The sequence below is a fragment of the Scleropages formosus genome, chromosome 22 (genome assembly GCF_900964775.1).
Source record: "Scleropages formosus chromosome 22, fSclFor1.1, whole genome shotgun sequence".
Lineage (NCBI taxonomy): Eukaryota > Metazoa > Chordata > Actinopteri > Osteoglossiformes > Osteoglossidae > Scleropages > Scleropages formosus.
Window position 1 is genome coordinate 9388247 of NC_041827.1, and position 16507 is coordinate 9404753.

A 16507-nucleotide genomic window follows, 5' to 3' on the forward strand; every position below is an offset into this window, starting at 1 on the left:
GTTTATTTTTATACTTAAGTGTTGTGTTTTATATTGTTGTCTAAAGAACTCAGGGAGTACCACTATAATTTTGTTGTATTGCATAGCAGTACAGAGACAAAGTCTTCAACTCAATTCAATACTATAAATACTATAAACTATTGAGTCACATGATGATACAGATATAAACACATAAGCTTGTGAACATACACCGCACCTACATGAAATACTATAATTTTTCAATTTAAAATTTGAGATTCAGTATGTCACTGTGATTTTTACATGTGTGGCCCTTGTACCAGTTCACTATAATGAGGTTAGACACCCCTATTGTAGACAGTTAGTGTCGTCAGCCCCACAGTGGGCAGTGTACTGTACTTGTATATCAGTGTCTACTGCTCTTCACTTTGTCTACTTTATGCGTTCTCACATATCTCAATAAATTTGACTTCCTCCAATTCAAATGTATAGATATTTATAGCAATTACAAGTAACAATGAAATGTGGGGAAAAAAAACAGATGGAAATAAATGAGTATGTGAAAAAGAAAAAAGTGCTATTGCAATTTTTCTGGACTTCGCCTACTGGAATATATACTTGCTGCTCTGTAGCTGCAACTGGTTATTACTGAAAATATCTACAGGGGGCATAAATCAAACTTGCCAATTATATTGGTTTTTAATAAAACTAAGAGAAATACAACAAAGCCAACTGACAGAAAGTGACCACAAATAATTACAATAAATACAATAACATTCATGAGGACATTTTGGTTTAAAGTGCTTTTGAATGTATATAGTCTTCATCTTATTTACATTGCTCAAAAATAAATTGCAGTCATATTCAGAATAAGTCATCCCTGACTGACGTATAGTTTCTTCCGCAACAGAAGTTCAGGCATGGCCATCATTGAATTTACACTCAACCATCAGTCATGTTTCAAATGAAAAATAACCTCCTTGGCTCATTCAGGTTTACATGTTCACCATCTTACGGAGAAAAAAATAAGTGCTCCTAAAATTGGTGCACACCCTCCACAGGGAATTGCAGTAGTTGCCAATCATATGGTCTTTTGCTGGCCTCTACAGGTAGAGTGTATGCACGGCTATTACAGCTCTGCATTTACTATTTGTAGAGTCCTACTGTACATTGACTGGGTGAAAGAGCTGTCATGCAAGCATAAAGTGTAAGAAATGTAATCATACTTTACTAATACTACTGTTGAACCAGAAACCATTAAAGCATATGATCACTTCATACAGAAAGCAAATCACAAAGATCAAGAAAATGACAAATTATACAACAATCACCTGTCCAGATCTGGGATTATTAACAATGTCTTGCTGTTTTGAGTTGCCCTAGAATTGAACTCGGCGTAGCACAGCAAATAATTTTGTCTCAAAAAGATAGAAGCATCAAAGAGAAAAGGGTATACAATAAGATGAACTGTTACTAATAATACACCACAGTACAACTGAAGGAATAACAAACATGCCACTCTTCTACCAGCATAAATAATTTGTACAAATAACCAAATATATGGACAAAATTTTAACATTAAATCTTTCCAAGCACTAAGCTACATATACAGACAGGACAAAAAGCAAGGCATCACACAAAAATCCATGGAAGAAAAAACATACGAACGCTTTAAACATTCATTGTGAAGTTCTAGTCTGCAGAAAATACTGGTGTGCTTCTTTCTTCAGCTCTATGCAATCTTTATATCTACACACACACATTTCCAGAAACATCTCTTAGCAAGGCCACTGATGTCCCAGTACCATCTAATATTATGATGATTCAGAGAGGAACAAAAGACACAATTTCAGGGTAACAGGCTTAATTGTAAGTCTTAATTATCTTCATTGTTTATTTCATATCCTGAACTCCTAATAAAATTCATGAAAGTAATACATCTAGCCTGAAAGTTTTTTTTTTTTTTTTTTAACTTTTACCCTCATTTACAGTCACGCTTTATTGCTGTAAACAGGACACACAAACACAATTAGACAAATTTTGTCATTCACAGCAACACCAAGGTTGATGTGTTAAGGAAATCTGGTTGCCGAGTCAACGGAATGTATTAAGACAGCAGCCTGGCCACAGCACAGACAAAACTTCTGGATTACATATCTTAATCCAGACTGATATTCTGAAATAAATGGGATGTCACAGGGTGACAGGATGTCATCTTTAAAGCACTCTGATCTTTCAAATACAGTCCACTCCTGAGCTAAGACACGTTCATATCAGTAAATAAAATTTCTCCCTCTTCTGTTTATCGCTCTGCATCCAGAAATAACCACTGTCTGTGCAAAGAAACAATCGCTTTTGCATTAATTTACAGTGAAGGGATGCAGAAACTGCAAAGACTCCTGAGCTTTCTCTTGATTGAAACATGAGGTAAACAAGGCATCTGATACTGAAGTGCTGTTGAAATATTCCTTCTTTGACTTGAATTTCTATATTGCTCAAGATCTATAAATTACCAAAAAAACCATTACAAGCTAATTTTGGAGTTACATTCTCTGTCATATTTTAATTTGCCTTTCAACTGACATTTGGAATAATCTGGGAGAAAGATGTTGCCTCTAATTTCTTCTTGCCTTTCCAAGCCTATAGCAAAAACACCTGGCAGTAAAGGACAAGGCAATTAAGGTTACAATTCTTATCCTAATTTCTACATCTCCTATATATTGGTAATTTTATTGGTATTTTATTTTTCCCGGTGCATTTATTCCTTCCACAGTCCTTTTAAGGCAGAGAGAAGTGGGAAGTCGGTGGTCCTCCTCTTTTTCAACATCCTTCAACGCTAAAACAATACATCTTTGGAGCGGTTCCTTCAAATTCAGCTATTCATTCCTTCAGTCATTTTAACATGGAAGAGAAGCAAGAGCAGGACAGTGTGCTACAGAAGACAGCACAGAAATCAAAACGGATCAATAAAGGCAGGGATCTAAAGACTATCTTCCATCTGAGGGGACGACCAGCACTCAGCACACAGTCTAGATCTCCGTGTTATAGGATTTCCTCTACCCCATGGGCAAAGATCATGACCAGACCAGGCTCCAGGATCATGTCCTCTCCCATATGCTGGTTCTCACAGGCCATTACCACCACTGCCTGCTTGCCAGGGATGCGCTTAGCCACGTAATTCTCATAGTAGCGTCGGTTCATCTGGCGCGTTTCCAGAGTTGCCAGGCCTTGGGGCCAGTTGCGCTCATGGGCGTTCTCGATCAGGTCATTGACTATGGACAGCGGACAGCCGCTTTCAATCAATGAACGCTTGATCACTGCCTGGAGGACGGCGTCTGGGGTCGAGATCATGCCCCCCCAGCGTGTAACCCGGGCTGGCTGCAGAGAGTTCACCCATCTGCAAGAAGGTTTGGGAGAGGAGGAGGGGGCTTGATGAGAAGGAGAGGTATCACTTGTAGGCTGCAGTAAACATTATGTGTGAGAACGCATTAAGTTATTCTACAAAAAGACACATTTGGTCAGTATATGCAGAGAGTCTGAATTACAACAGCTTTAGAGGCCAATGGATAAGGGAGCTGTGTGCAGATCCACAAGGGACGACACTCCCTGTACTCACTCTAGTATCTCGTTGTACTCTATGGTCTCCTCGAGGTTCTGGAGGTTGGGATTTGCGCTGCGTATGGCCCTCATGTAAGCCTTCAGCAGCTGGATATCCCGTTTCTGTCAGGCAACAGATTACAACCACTTCTGAAGGAACAATGCAATTTAAACACACCAGAGGAGCAAATGAGATGGAAAATGAACCAATTTTTATCTGAACTCCCTTTGCACCTGCTGAAAGAGTAAAAATCATTTGGCACAGTACATTTCGAAATCCTTACTCTCCTCTGTGGCTTCATTTGGTCACTGTTGTGTTAAGATGACCAACCGCTGCTTTAGTTTATGTGTAAAACATGACTAAATGAAATCAAGCTGTGCGTCTCTCGCCCCGTGCTTGCTCAGCAGTGGCAGAAGCCTGACCTGTTCAGCGAGCTGGTGCTTGTGCTCAGCTGCAGTCTTCTCCAGCTCAGCAATCTTGGTCTGCTGCTGCTGGACCACGCTGCGTAGGTGCTTTATGCAGTTGTGACTGGGTACCTCATCCTTGGGCATCTCCAGCCTTAAGAACAAGAAAAAGGTCTGACTGAGATTAATTATGGTATTATATAAAAGTTATGATTGGCTGTAAGGTTTTTCCCTCCCAAATCAGTGCAAAGCCAGGTTCGCCTTTCATCCATAGCACTGGGAAACTTTTACATCTGTCATCTTTTCTGCTGATGAACATTCTGCAAGTGACGAAAGAAGCACACGCAAAAAAAAAAAAAAAACACATTTTGTGCTATTAATAAAGGGGAAATGAATAACACTCTAATTTGCACCACTGTTATAAATGGAAAACAAACCTGACGTGACCCTCATGACGTTCACTCACCCACAGCCCTCCTCACACATGACGGGCCGCTTGGGGTTGTGCTCGCAGTCCTTGAGGTGAGACTGTAGCTGATCCAGGCGTAGCACGGCCTTGCAGCCAAACATGGTGTTGTCACAGGTTATCTGCAGCTTGGACAACATGTTGCGCATGATGCGAGGCACAGGTCGTAGGTGGGCCAGCGTGACCACAGTGCGGTCCACGGGGCAGATCTGCTGCTGGGAGAACCACTGGGTGATGCATCCATTGCAGAAGGCATGTTCACAGTGAGGGGCCTGCAGAAAGAATGAGCAAGAGCAAATCACACCAGCATCAACAATGGATTTAACTTATCGAGGAAAATCACTGCTGTCCATTGTACAGGGGTTTGTAGAATTACATGTGCTAAATATATCAGAATCAGAATGAGCTTTATTGCCAAGTATGTTCGCACATACAAGGAATTTGTCTTGGTGACAGGAACTTCCACAGCACAGACAGAATGACAGTGGCAAGATAGATGAGAAGATAGACTATGTGAATAAGGGATGAAAAATATATAAAAACATACAGTACCCAATATTATATACAAAAATAGTCACTAGTTACAAATGCAAGGGAATGTGAGAAGAGATATGATGTGATAAAAAGTTATAAATATAAATAGCATTATGTATTGCACTGGTTTACTCTCTAGGGGAGAGATTTAGGTGTTCATGAGGTAGATGGCCTAAGGAAAGAAACTTTTCTTATGCCTGGCTGTCCTGGTGCTCAGTGCTCTGTAGCGCCGGCCAGATGGCAAGGGTTCGAAGAGGAAGTGGCCTGGATGTGAGGGGTCTGGAATATATATGCAACTAAACTTGTTTGATTTACCCCATTTTGTAATGGTTTCTCACTCACTCACTCACTCACTCACTATTATTAACTGCCCGACCAAGTCATGGCTGCAGTGGTCTAGAGTCCCTAGCCCACTAGGCCAGTCATGGTACAAACTGGACAGGACACCGGTATATCACAGTGTGGCCACACAGACGTTCCTTCACGCACACAAACAAGACATAAAGGGCAATTTTAGAGTCACCAGTTTACTTGAACTGCACGCCTTTGAACCGGGGGAGGAAACCAAAGAAACGACACAAACAAAGCATACAAACTCCACACAGAATGAGCCTGGTTTGAATACCTATGTCCAAACAGCTCAGGCACAGTAAGACAGTGGTGGTGCACAATGTGTTCATTTGCTGCCCTGTTAAGGTTTCTTTTAAAAAAAAACAAAAAAAACAAAAAACTAATTAGGCAAGATGGAGTAAGATGACGACAGACAAAGGATCTTTAAAAGGGTACTTTAATGTACGGCAGGAGAGAGCCAGTCTGATCGGAACGACCGGATAACTTTTCACTCTGTAGCGCAGCTGTGATTCACCGCAGCCTCTAAGGGAGTATAAATTGAACCCTGGGAGCTCAAAACCAGAGCAGTGAATGTGAACACATACAAGGTCAAATGGGCTTCATCAGAGCTAAAGTGGAGAGGGGGGGGTCTATACAACCTCTCCTACTGCTCCCGACAGGTTAGCAAAGTTATTCTAGTTGCAGTCAACCCCATATATATTCTCCTCCGATACAGCAAATTCACACAGGCTATGATTCATTCTAGAACACGACGATGGAAACGCAGGAGAAGATGGCGAGAGTGCCAAATAAGTCAGGAAATAAATTACGATGACTCCGATCATGCAGCAATTTCTGTGGGTCATAGCTGCCGATTTTATGCCATGCTCCCTCTCTGCCTGAAACCTGAGCTGGCGAGGCCGGTTGCTGTGCTTCTGCCAGCTCGATGCGCAAAGTCCTTCAAATGTGCCAGGCAGCAGAGGCAGGACGAGCGTTCCTCTAATGAGGTAAACGGCCAACTTTCGGAAAAAACGCGCAGCCTCACGTGAACTCGCATAGCTGCGTTTGCAGAGCCGCCCTTTCGTGCACCGGGAAAAGAGCTGAAGGACAAGCGTTTCCACGATCCCTGCTTTTGGTGACAAGCATTAAAAGGAAAGTACAGGCAACATTCACATTCACACAAGGATGCAAAGACATACTTACCTCTTCAAGAGGTCAGCGTATAGTTGAGCATTGTGCACAGTGGGAAAAAAAAATCTCCGTATTTTCTTAATTGTAACTTTATCGCTCACCAAACGTTATCCATTCCTCTGGATATTTTTACCTGCGAGATTATATTCTGCAGGACGATCGAGAATATAAACTCACACACATTTACTCAGACATGTACACAGCCTCCTCTCACTGCCACCATTTCCCTGTGAAAACAGACCACCAGCTTTCTCTCTCTCTCTCTCTCTCTCTCTCTCTCTCTCTCTCTCCTGCTCTCTCTCTCTCCTGCTTTCCCTGTTCTACCCTCCTCTTCCTCCTCCTCCTCTTGACAGGTTCTCATTTGTCTGCTGTGATGCCCCACCTTGTGGGAAGAGCAACCGCCCCAGTAACCCAGTGCCATCAGATGTATGTTGAAGGACCTTCTCCACGCCAAAGAGTTAATAAGGCAGCGCAACAATTGCGGATCATGTCATGCAAATACAGAAAATAAGCACCTGCCCGTGTTAAAAAGTTTAAAAAAATAAGAAGCCTTCACACATATACTGATCTGAACTATAGAGAAATCAGTACAGATAGAAGAGGCTTATGACCCCTGTTACACAGTCATTTTACTGGCACAAGGGGCTAGAAAAGAGTCGATATCAGAACATCAGTCTCCTTAGCTCTCCTGCTATTTTAGCCAGTCACTAGTTTTTAAAAGGAAAAATTCAATCCCAGTTCAACCCAGTTGCTGAACAAGGCACCCCAAGCAGGACTTGAACCCCAGACCCACTGGAGAGCAGGACCCAGTCCAACCCACTGCGCCACCACACCCCCAGTATAAAGACAACTTGATAAAAACAAATATACAGCATAATAATTTTTTTCCCAAAGCTTCCATCTTAAAAGAAAAAAGAAACAAGCTACGAAGTGCCTTTCAAACCATGTTTAAAATAATATAAAAATTCAGATGTTGGACACGTGGTTTTTGATAATGAAAGGAGTCAAACGAGGAAAGATTTTTGGTATTACTGACATGCATAAAAACACATTTTAATTCTGATATTTTAACTAATTTTAGATGTCATATTTTTTGTCTCGAAACAGACTATATTAAAAACGATGTTTTCCCTATAAGAAATAATGGTAATTCCAACCCCTCAGAACCGGAAATTGCTAAATGGGGTGATTTCACGAAACAAATGAACCTCACTGTGTGATGAATTTGTATATTTGTATCACATAATCCTTCTGACACGGAAAGATATAATGGTCTACCTAAGTTTCTTTTATCAGTAATGTACTAGCAAAAATTAGAACAGCGGAGCAGTCTAAGTATCCATGAGCACGATCGTATGAATGACTCGCACAGATTTACACAGAGACACACAGAAAAACACATAAGGCACAGACCTGCACAGGTTCTTCTAATACTCCGCTACATATAGGACACAGCAGGTCCTCGTCCACTTCCCCTTGGAATCTGGTGACGTCGTAGCCCATGGCACATTATCGGAGCCACCAAGACCTCCAGAAAAGGGATCATATTTGAGGAAAATTTAATTTTTTTTTAAAAAAACTGACAGCAAATTTATGCTCTTCCTCTTCATGTTGAGACACACTAGAGGCTCAGAGCTTTAAACAACAACATGAAAGAGTGTTTCTTTTCAGCTTTACAGCAGATGGACTCGTACAAATCTTATCATTAAGGTCTTGTGAGATCAAAACTTTCTATGCTAAAATAAAGTAAGGTATGAGGCATGTTTCATATAGTGTGACATCATATGCCTGCTCATAGTGTTTCTAAGAAAAACAGTGCTTCAGTACACTCTTCACATTGCTGCACACTTCACAGGGCTAGTTGGGAGCATAGTGGTTAGAACTGCTGCCTTTAGACCCAAAGGTTGCAGGTTTGAATCCCATTTCTAGTTGTAGTAGCCTTGAGAAAGGTACTTACCCTGAATTATTCCAGTAAATAAAATACTGTATATGTACATGCCCAGCTGTATGAATGGGTAAATAACTGTAAGCTGCTTTGGAGAAAAGTGTCAGCTAAATATACAGTATAAATGTAATGCAAACTGATTTGAATTTAGTCTTACCAGCACCTGCTGCCCAAGTACTTTTCAAGTTTAGTCAAATTGATTTCTAAATGTCTGAAGGCATGTTTCTGGACACAACAAATGTTAGTGTGTCCATGCATCAGGCTGTTATTTATAGTGTGTGAGTGACAGAGAGAGTGTGTTTCACTGATGTATGGATGAGTGACCCAGTGTAAGTAGTGTATCTAGCAGTGTAAGCTGCCGCGGTGAATAAGGTGTGGGGCTGATAACACAACATAGAGTTCGTTGGAAGTCGCTTTGGAGAAAAGCATCTGCTAAATAAATAAATGTAAATGTAAAATGTATTTGCACAGATATGATATTTCGACACAGTGTGATCCTTTGGTTTTCTGTAGTACAATAATAACGACTCACATGTGTTTGTCCACTCCTGGGTGGTAAATTTCCTGGCATCCCATAGGCTCAACCAGTCCTTTCCAAGAAGGGTTTAGGGAAACACTGGGAACGAGCTGTTGTGCGCCAAAAAGTCTGGAAATCAGAAAGGATATGAAACCGATCTTACACACACACACACATAAAGGATGATACAGTCCATAAACAAGATCACTATTCAGCTTTTCTTAATTCTCAGATTTGAAGGGACAGCAGACATCCTTTGTATTTGAATGGCTCTTCCCACATGATGTGCCGAATAGCACTTTCAGCTGACTGACCTGTCCCTGCCCCCCCCCAATTTCAGTGTGGTTAAGTACCTACTTAGGACCACGGTCTAATCGCAGGCGCCCCAGACCCGGACTCGCGCGGTGCACGTGCCACCACGATGTCACCTACACACGTCACACTGGATCTTTATGTAGGTGTTCCAGCGTTAACAGCTGCCCAGCTGCCCATGCAGGACATCCAACATGAGTGAGGGAGTTCGCACAGAGCGTCATCAGTCAGTGCGGGTGGCATCAGTACCAGGCACACAGCACAGGTGCGGTCCCGCTACGCCCATGGGCATGGCATGTGCCGGTTCCGCGGGTCTGGAGTGACAGCTGCTCCGTCTGTCCGCTAACTGCTCGCCCTACGAACCCGGACAATGAAAGGAAATTACCCAACGTCAAGGAAAAGAAACAAATTACATTCATAAAGTCCAAAAACTGAGGCAAGCCAACGTGATCATATAAACAATAAAAACAAAAGGAATACCTCTTAAGAGCTGTTCTTTAAGAATATGCAGCGGTCTCAGTCCGTATTCGCCAGTCACCCGTTTCGTTTCTCGCCATGTCTTCACACTTCAGTCAACGCTTAGCGAACCGGTCTCCGCATCAAGAGGCGGAGCCAAGGCTGAAAACCAGATGATTGACACTTCCTTCCGCCTTTCACCGACGACATCGGGTGGCCACTTTTGTGTTTTACGGACATGGTTCGAGCCAATCAGAGGTGAGTAACTATGTTGTGCGCAGGTAGAAGAAACGCGTTCATCGAAGCAGCGCGGGCACTCAGATACAGCCCTCTCATTGGTCTGCTTACAGTCTTGCGTCATCTGTTCTTTATCTGTGTTCATTTTTACGTTGTTACAGTATTAATTTTTTTCTCTTCATGCTCGCTGAGTAAATCATTGATTACAGCAGATAATTTTTGTGGCCAGTAACACATAGAACTGCGTATGTATAATAATAAATGCATTACACACACTGATGTTATTAAATTTGGCACAAGTGTGAGAAAACTCTTTTGTAATAAATTAAATAACACGATATCATCATACATGGGGTGCAAGAAATATTAGCTGAGACTTGCTTGGTTACTGGGGGACACGTCCACTCTTATGCTAACAGCTGGCTGATTTCTAAAGAAATTATTAGGCATTGTTGTTAAAGTATAATGAGGTGCTCACACATTTGATTTGGTCAAGATAGTCGGTACCCAAACAGAAAACCTTGACACAGCCCAGAATTTATGCTGCATCATGATGTTTTTATGATGGTGCACAGCAATTAATTTGAGCAGGTTCTGCACTCAAAACGTTTAATAGGAAAAAGTAAAAATGACTATACCTGCTGGTGAGATGCATGCAAAGAACATAACTAAGTTAGTACAACAAGTTATTCAGACTGATTGAGCTCCAAATAGATTCCCATTCGTTTTCATTAGCAGTGGAAGTTAATCCGTTCTCTTTCCTGCGGTATATTTCAATGAATAACCAAAGTTGGTCTGTAACTCAGTGTAACTTTCGAGGCAACTCCCTCCCTCGAAAGGCGCACACTGGACTGCGCTCTTTCGTGACCTCCTGCCGGGGCGACGTAGCCGCGCGCGTTCTCGTCGGACGTCTCGCATTCCAGTCGTGTTGCGCGCACCGCCCTTCTGTGATTGGTCAAAAGACAGCTCCGTCTGGGAATCGATCAATGGGGGCGGTCCGTTGGTATTTACACTTCCCTTGGAAAATAGTGTAGATAACACATGTAAACAAGCATGGAAACAGGTTTCACTTGTGAAAATATGTCCTTTTGCTGAAGTTCATTTCTTTAATGGATTCTTAGCTCTCGTAGGTCAGCGACGCGGTGGACTTCTGCGTTAGCTGGACGTCAGCGGATCCGATTTGGTGAGCTGTACGGGCACCGCGGAGCCGCCGTTCCCAGCGCTCACAGTAGCGCTCCAGTCCAGGTATCCGCGCTACTGCTCTGGGCGCTAACAGGCTTAGTCAGTGGCTGCAGTCGGCTAGCAGTAAGTGAGCAGGTGCTAATGCTAATGCTATAAGTGCTAATGTTACATTGTAACACTCCTACATGGCTGGCGAATTGGCGGCTATTAACTAAGAAATGCAGGCCTTGTTGCATAGCTTGTGGAAAGCATCATGTCCTTTGATAATTCATATTCATTAGTAGTATGTTGCTCAGGTTTTCTGAAAACAGACCCATAATGTCTAAAAGTATTTATTTGTCAAGTCGAAAAGCGTGTCTAATGACTGACTTGCTGGTTGACTAAGTGTCTTGACGCACCTGTTGACGTCATTGGACTGTGTTATTTAAATGCCTTTTTAAAAAACATGTTTTTGTCGTAATTTTTTGCTAAAAGTTTGCTACTTTAGGTCTGGCAGTCGTTGGGATCTTGGTTCCAAGGTGGGTTGATAGAGAGGAAGACCTGAACGATGACGACCGAAACCCATGTGAAAGACATCAAACCTGGGCTGAAGAATCTCAACGTGATCTTCATCGTCCTGGAGACAGGTGCTTCTTTTGTGATCTGTTTCGGTCCTGCAGGTTAAACTCCGTACTGGCACACGATCACTCCTCCATTGACTTGTTTCACTCTCATAAAGTCACATCTTGGACAGGTACTTGTAGTGCAATAGCTTGGAATATGTTTTTTTTTTTCCCCCCAAAAATGAACAATCATGGGCATATATATCAGTATCATAACTTTCTATTGACTGCCTTCACTGTCTTTCCTTTCAGGTCGTGTGACAAAAACCAAGGATGGCCATGAGGTGCGGACCTGTAAGGTAGCAGACAAGACGGGCAGCATCAGCATCTCGGTGTGGGACGAAGTTGGGGGGCTGATCCAAACAGGCGACATCATCCGACTTACTAAGGGGTGAGTGAGTCAGTCAGTCTGTCTGTTGGTGCCCTTCAATACCCATGATTTGGATGCCGTCATATACTGTAGTACAGTGGAGAGTACCTGGTGCCTGATTTCATTGCTTGGGACAAGGAGTCTTGAAAAGCAAACATGGTAGAACTTTTAAGATGCGTGTACATTTCCATATGTAGACCTACTAAGAGTGTATATTTTATAGAGAAATAAAGTGTTAAGTGAATTTTGAAATATTTATGTGATTGATTTCTTTGGGAGAAATTAGTGAAAACTGTTGAAAGGTTCAGTGAGCAAAACCGATATAACTTCTCCCAACATTTAAAGGTTTTTGGCATGATTGGGTCATAATGTTTGCACTATAAAAATTACTTGTATACATTTGGAAAATGGATTAAATTGCAATTCAGGCTTTTGTTGAAATATTAAATATAAAACCTTGTTTAAATATAATCTTGTATAAGACTTTCTTTTCTTTTCAGATATGCTTCTGTATTCAAAGGTTGTCTCACACTGTACACTGGTAGAGGAGGTGAGCTGCAGAAGATCGGAGAGTAAGTCCTACGATGATGCTTAATTTTGTGTATGTATGGGGGTTATGGTTGGTTGATAATTGTACTATTTGGTTACCACCTTTGAAACTGTTCACTTGGTTTTTCTTTTATTGCTATATGGTACTGGTGTTACTTTTTAAAAAGTTTATTATATAACCATTTTTTTTGACCTGTAATTATAAGATGTATTAGTACAGTATAGAAGTTATAGGTGCATATGTAGGTTAATGTTTATGCATGTTTTGAATTTGTATAAACCATTTAATGTGTGTTCACCTAAAATTAAAATGTGCTTGTTTTCTGTTTATCACATTTGTATTTAATGGGTTTCTCTTTTCTAACCCAGATTTTGTGTAATGGTGATCATTTTATGCTTAAAATTGTGTTTTTACTGTTCTGTATAGGTTCTGCATGGTTTATTCTGAGGTACCAAACTTTAGTGAACCCAACCCTGAATATCTGGCCCTAATGAATAAGACGGTATGACAATCTTTAATTTTAGCATATTTTGATTTGTACATTGATTTGGAGAAAAGTCTTACGTGAATCAATGTAAATGTTAATCTCTGCAAACAGTAGTATTAAATAAAGTTGTTTGGCATTAGGTGATTAAAAATCTGTCACTTCAAAAAAATCATTTTGTTGTTTATCTAATGGAATTTTGAAAAATTTGAAGTAAGACAGGACAGTTTTGGTCCTCAAGGGCTGCAACTTGTGCTAGGGAAAAATTTTTTTTTTTTTTTTTTTGATACACTGCACATGTGGAAAGTGAATTCTTAAAAGTTTTATAAAAGTAGCGTGCATGTCCTTGAGTTATGAAAAAGAATACTACTTATGGTTTTAGCGGTTGAAAGTCTACTAAATTCAGATTTTCCATGACAATGGAATGCGCACACATCATCTGAAACCGCTTATCCCATATGGGTTGCGGGGAGCCGAAGCCTAACCCGGCAACACAAGGCGTAAGGCTGAAGGGGGAGGGGACACACCCAGGACGGGGACACCAGTCCGTCGCAAGGCACCCCAAGTGGGACTTGAACCCCAGACCCAAGGGAGAGCAGGACCCGGTCCAACCCACTGCGCCCCCAATGGAATGCAGTAGAGTTCATATATTTACAGGATGTTGGCCACTAGCAGAAAGGCCTATTAAAAAAGACTTGCATAGCTGCCATCCGTGATCTAAATGCAGTGCAAGTCTCGTGTGAAATGCCTGCATTTCCAATAACTGTCAGCAAACATCCCCTTCTGCATTTTTCTCATTCAGGCTCACAATGACCAGTCGAATGCCGTTGGCAACAGTGCTCCCAATAACGCTTCTGGTGAGTGTCTATTGAAGAAGTCATGTGCGTGTTTTTGGGAATGTCTTGCTTTTCACTTTAGCGCATTCATTACCTTTGTGAAGGTACCTACTTCTGAAACTGTTTTTGGTTCTTATTTTTCCTGTGACACTATGTACTGTGCGCGTTTACACAGGAGTCGAAACCACCAATGGGAATGGAGACAACCCATCAGCCGCCAGCAGCTCTAGCACTAGCCATCAGGGAGGGAGAGGCAGCGGTGGCGGGAGCCGAGGGGCATCCAGTCAGGCATCAGGAGGCACAGCTGTCAGTAATGGAAAGGAGACCCGACGTTCTGCTAAGAGATGATTTCAGCAGTAAAGATGGAAGACCCTCACTTACCTTAATGCCAAACACAAAACAAGACAACTTTTGTGCCACAAAGGACTGGTTTGCGTGTTTCCTTACCTAATGACTCTCTTCATCTCACTACCATGTACATACGTTGTGTTCCTAGCTACTGACCCTTGTATTAAGTCTGCTTAAGTAGGTTAGTACTGGGGAGCACAGGGTGTTCATATGTCAGTTCTTATGAAGAAAAACAAATCACAGTCCTTGTAAGTTTTGTCCTGTTCATACTGTCTCACAAAAAACTGTTTGGTTTTACTGCAGTAGTTTATTATGGGGACCTAAAGTGGAACCTGAATTTGTATATTTCTTTGAAGAATATTTGTCTATTTTTGAAATCACATGGTGAAACTGCACTTATTCTACCTATACAGGCTCTCTTTGCAGTAGCAGTAAAGTTTGGAATTCATATTTGTGTTGTTCCAGAACTTGAATTCACAAACACCTACATTCTGTTTAAATTTAACATAATGCTCAGTTTAACCAGTATCTAACTGGTATGATAAGATGATTCCTACTGTAAGGCAACAATTCAATTTTCTTTGGTTTTCAAAATGTCAAGAGTCCTTGATTGTCACTTGGTATATCCTAAGGAAGTGACTTAGTTTGATTTTAAAATATTTTTGCGACTTGTACTACTACAAATGGATGTAAACAGAAATTTAGTGTATGCTGGATTCTTTGAAACATGCAAAATTGAAGGGTAAAATCTTAACTTAGCATGCATTAAATAAAACAATTCTATTACTGCATTTGGCAGTTGTGTTCTTGTAGAACATAAAGATGAATTAAATTTTGGTATATTATCAAGGATGTTCCATTACGGTTACAGCCCCATGGTTTTGGTTTTTAGACAAAATATCCTACATTTGAGTTTATACTTTAACCACATTTCATGTCATCCGCAGGCTTTAATGTTTTGGAATGAATGTGTAAACTGCATTAATTTACATTTTGTTGTTGTGCTCTGAACTTGAATTTATATTAAATATATAAAAGTGCCTATAAAATTTATGCCAGGTATTATGCCAAAAATAGCATATACTAGCCTATGGCAGGGCACCTACCTTCTGGAATTAATCTTAACTGACCTGAGGTGAAGTGGAATTAGTGGGGCTCTGCAAGGGGAAATGGGGTACAGCTCTACATTTGAATCTTGAATTAATAAACACAGGGGACAAGACAGGGAATAAAAACACACGATTTAAGTAGCAGCACTTTATTTAAACATGACCAATCCTTAGCCACAATACTTAAACAGTGGCTGCAGCATACAGCACATTGTATACAACATATGTATTTGTGCATTTGTGACTTTTGCTTAATCAGGAAGGCAAATGCTGATATCTCTTCAAAATGGTTTTGAAATACTAATATATGCAACAACCACCCATAACCAGTTACTAACAAGTTGCTTAACAATTTAAGTTCTTTCAGACCTGCACAAATACTGAAAAGTGTTTGAAGGTTTTGGGGTCATATCCAGATCTCTTGAATTTCTTTGCCCTCCAACTTTGTCCCGACCCCAGTTAGTCCTTTCTGCCTGAGCATACATTTTAAGTGTAAGGGTGGGGATCACAGTTTGAATACTGGCTTCAGTTTGTGCATCTAAAGGTGTAAGGCCAGGCACAATCATATTATCCTTCACACAACAGGGAAATGCAGCCCAACTTTCCTTTCCTAATTAAAAATAAACTGCCTTTGTTGTTTTTCCATTACATAAGATAGACACATTTTAGTGACATACAGCTGTAAGCCACTTGAGCTGTAAACTTGATTTTTGACATATGGCTCAACTTGAAGGCATACCTACACAATTTACTAATATGAACGAAGGTGATGACAGGTCCTGGAGAAAGTCTCACAAAAAATATGTCTCAAAGAAAGGCCAGTGTTGAGTACCTTCCCAGTGTTTTTTAGAAGCGACTATGGGAAATCAAAAAATGCCCTGCAGATGATGTAAATATATATTTACACCCTCATGACCACATAAGTATATGATACTGCAATGCTCTAAAAGGAATCACACTGTTTATAAAAGGATACTGCTTAATTCCCATTTCACTGTTTTTTTTCTATGGTTCATTTTCCTTTTACATCCATGCACACCACGTGCAACATTCCTTTTCCCATCACTTGATGGCAAGC

The 16507-nt window shown here is 41.0% G+C and overlaps 2 protein-coding genes across 9 annotated transcripts; one reads left to right on the forward strand and one right to left on the reverse strand.

Moving 5' to 3' along the window:
• Positions 1-1909: 1909 nt before the first annotated feature.
• Positions 1910-9330, reverse strand: LOC108918165 (E3 ubiquitin-protein ligase NRDP1-like). Its single transcript, XM_018725210.2, has 7 exons — positions 9301-9330; positions 8959-9072; positions 7895-8009; positions 4427-4698; positions 3979-4114; positions 3575-3678; positions 1910-3355 (listed from the first exon to the last, which is right to left on the reverse strand). Exons 3-7 carry the CDS (start codon positions 7982-7984, stop codon positions 3001-3003), a joined length of 957 nt encoding a protein of 318 aa, XP_018580726.1. The 5' UTR covers positions 7985-8009; positions 8959-9072; positions 9301-9330; the 3' UTR covers positions 1910-3000.
• Positions 9331-10914: 1584 nt separating this feature from the next.
• nabp2 (nucleic acid binding protein 2) lies at positions 10915-15248 on the forward strand. Of its 8 annotated transcripts, none has more exons than XM_018725212.2 (8): positions 10915-10951; positions 11070-11193; positions 11605-11756; positions 11985-12123; positions 12603-12674; positions 13079-13154; positions 13939-13993; positions 14148-15248. In XM_018725212.2, the coding sequence occupies exons 3-8, from the start codon at positions 11678-11680 to the stop codon at positions 14318-14320; spliced, it is 594 nt and encodes a 197-aa protein (XP_018580728.1). In that variant the 5' UTR covers positions 10915-10951; positions 11070-11193; positions 11605-11677; the 3' UTR covers positions 14321-15248. The 8 variants fall into 8 exon arrangements, with proteins under 8 accessions (XP_018580728.1, XP_018580729.1, XP_018580734.1 ...); XM_018725213.1 differs by having other exon boundaries at positions 10935-10951; positions 11070-11131; positions 14148-15247; XM_018725218.1 differs by having other exon boundaries at positions 10937-10951; positions 11070-11131; positions 11618-11756.
• Positions 15249-16507: the final 1259 nt, after the last annotated feature.

Excerpts from the sequence above, each read along its gene's own strand:
- LOC108918165 (XM_018725210.2), bottom strand. The coding sequence starts at position 7,984 with ATGGGCTACGACGTCACCAGATTCCAAGGGGAAGTGGACGAGGACCTG. Across the intron at positions 3,679-3,978 it reads AGCACCAGCTCGCTGAACAG|AAACGGGATATCCAGCTGCT; the intron begins GTCAGGCTTCTG and ends GTTGCCTGACAG. Across the intron at positions 3,356-3,574 it reads GAGTACAACGAGATACTAGA|ATGGGTGAACTCTCTGCAGC; the intron begins GTGAGTACAGGG and ends ACCTTCTTGCAG.
- nabp2 (XM_018725212.2), top strand. The coding sequence starts at position 11,678 with ATGACGACCGAAACCCATGTGAAAGACATCAAACCTGGGCTGAAGAAT. Across the intron at positions 11,757-11,984 it reads CTTCATCGTCCTGGAGACAG|GTCGTGTGACAAAAACCAAG; the intron begins GTGCTTCTTTTG and ends CTTTCCTTTCAG. Across the intron at positions 13,994-14,147 it reads TGCTCCCAATAACGCTTCTG|GAGTCGAAACCACCAATGGG; the intron begins GTGAGTGTCTAT and ends GCGTTTACACAG.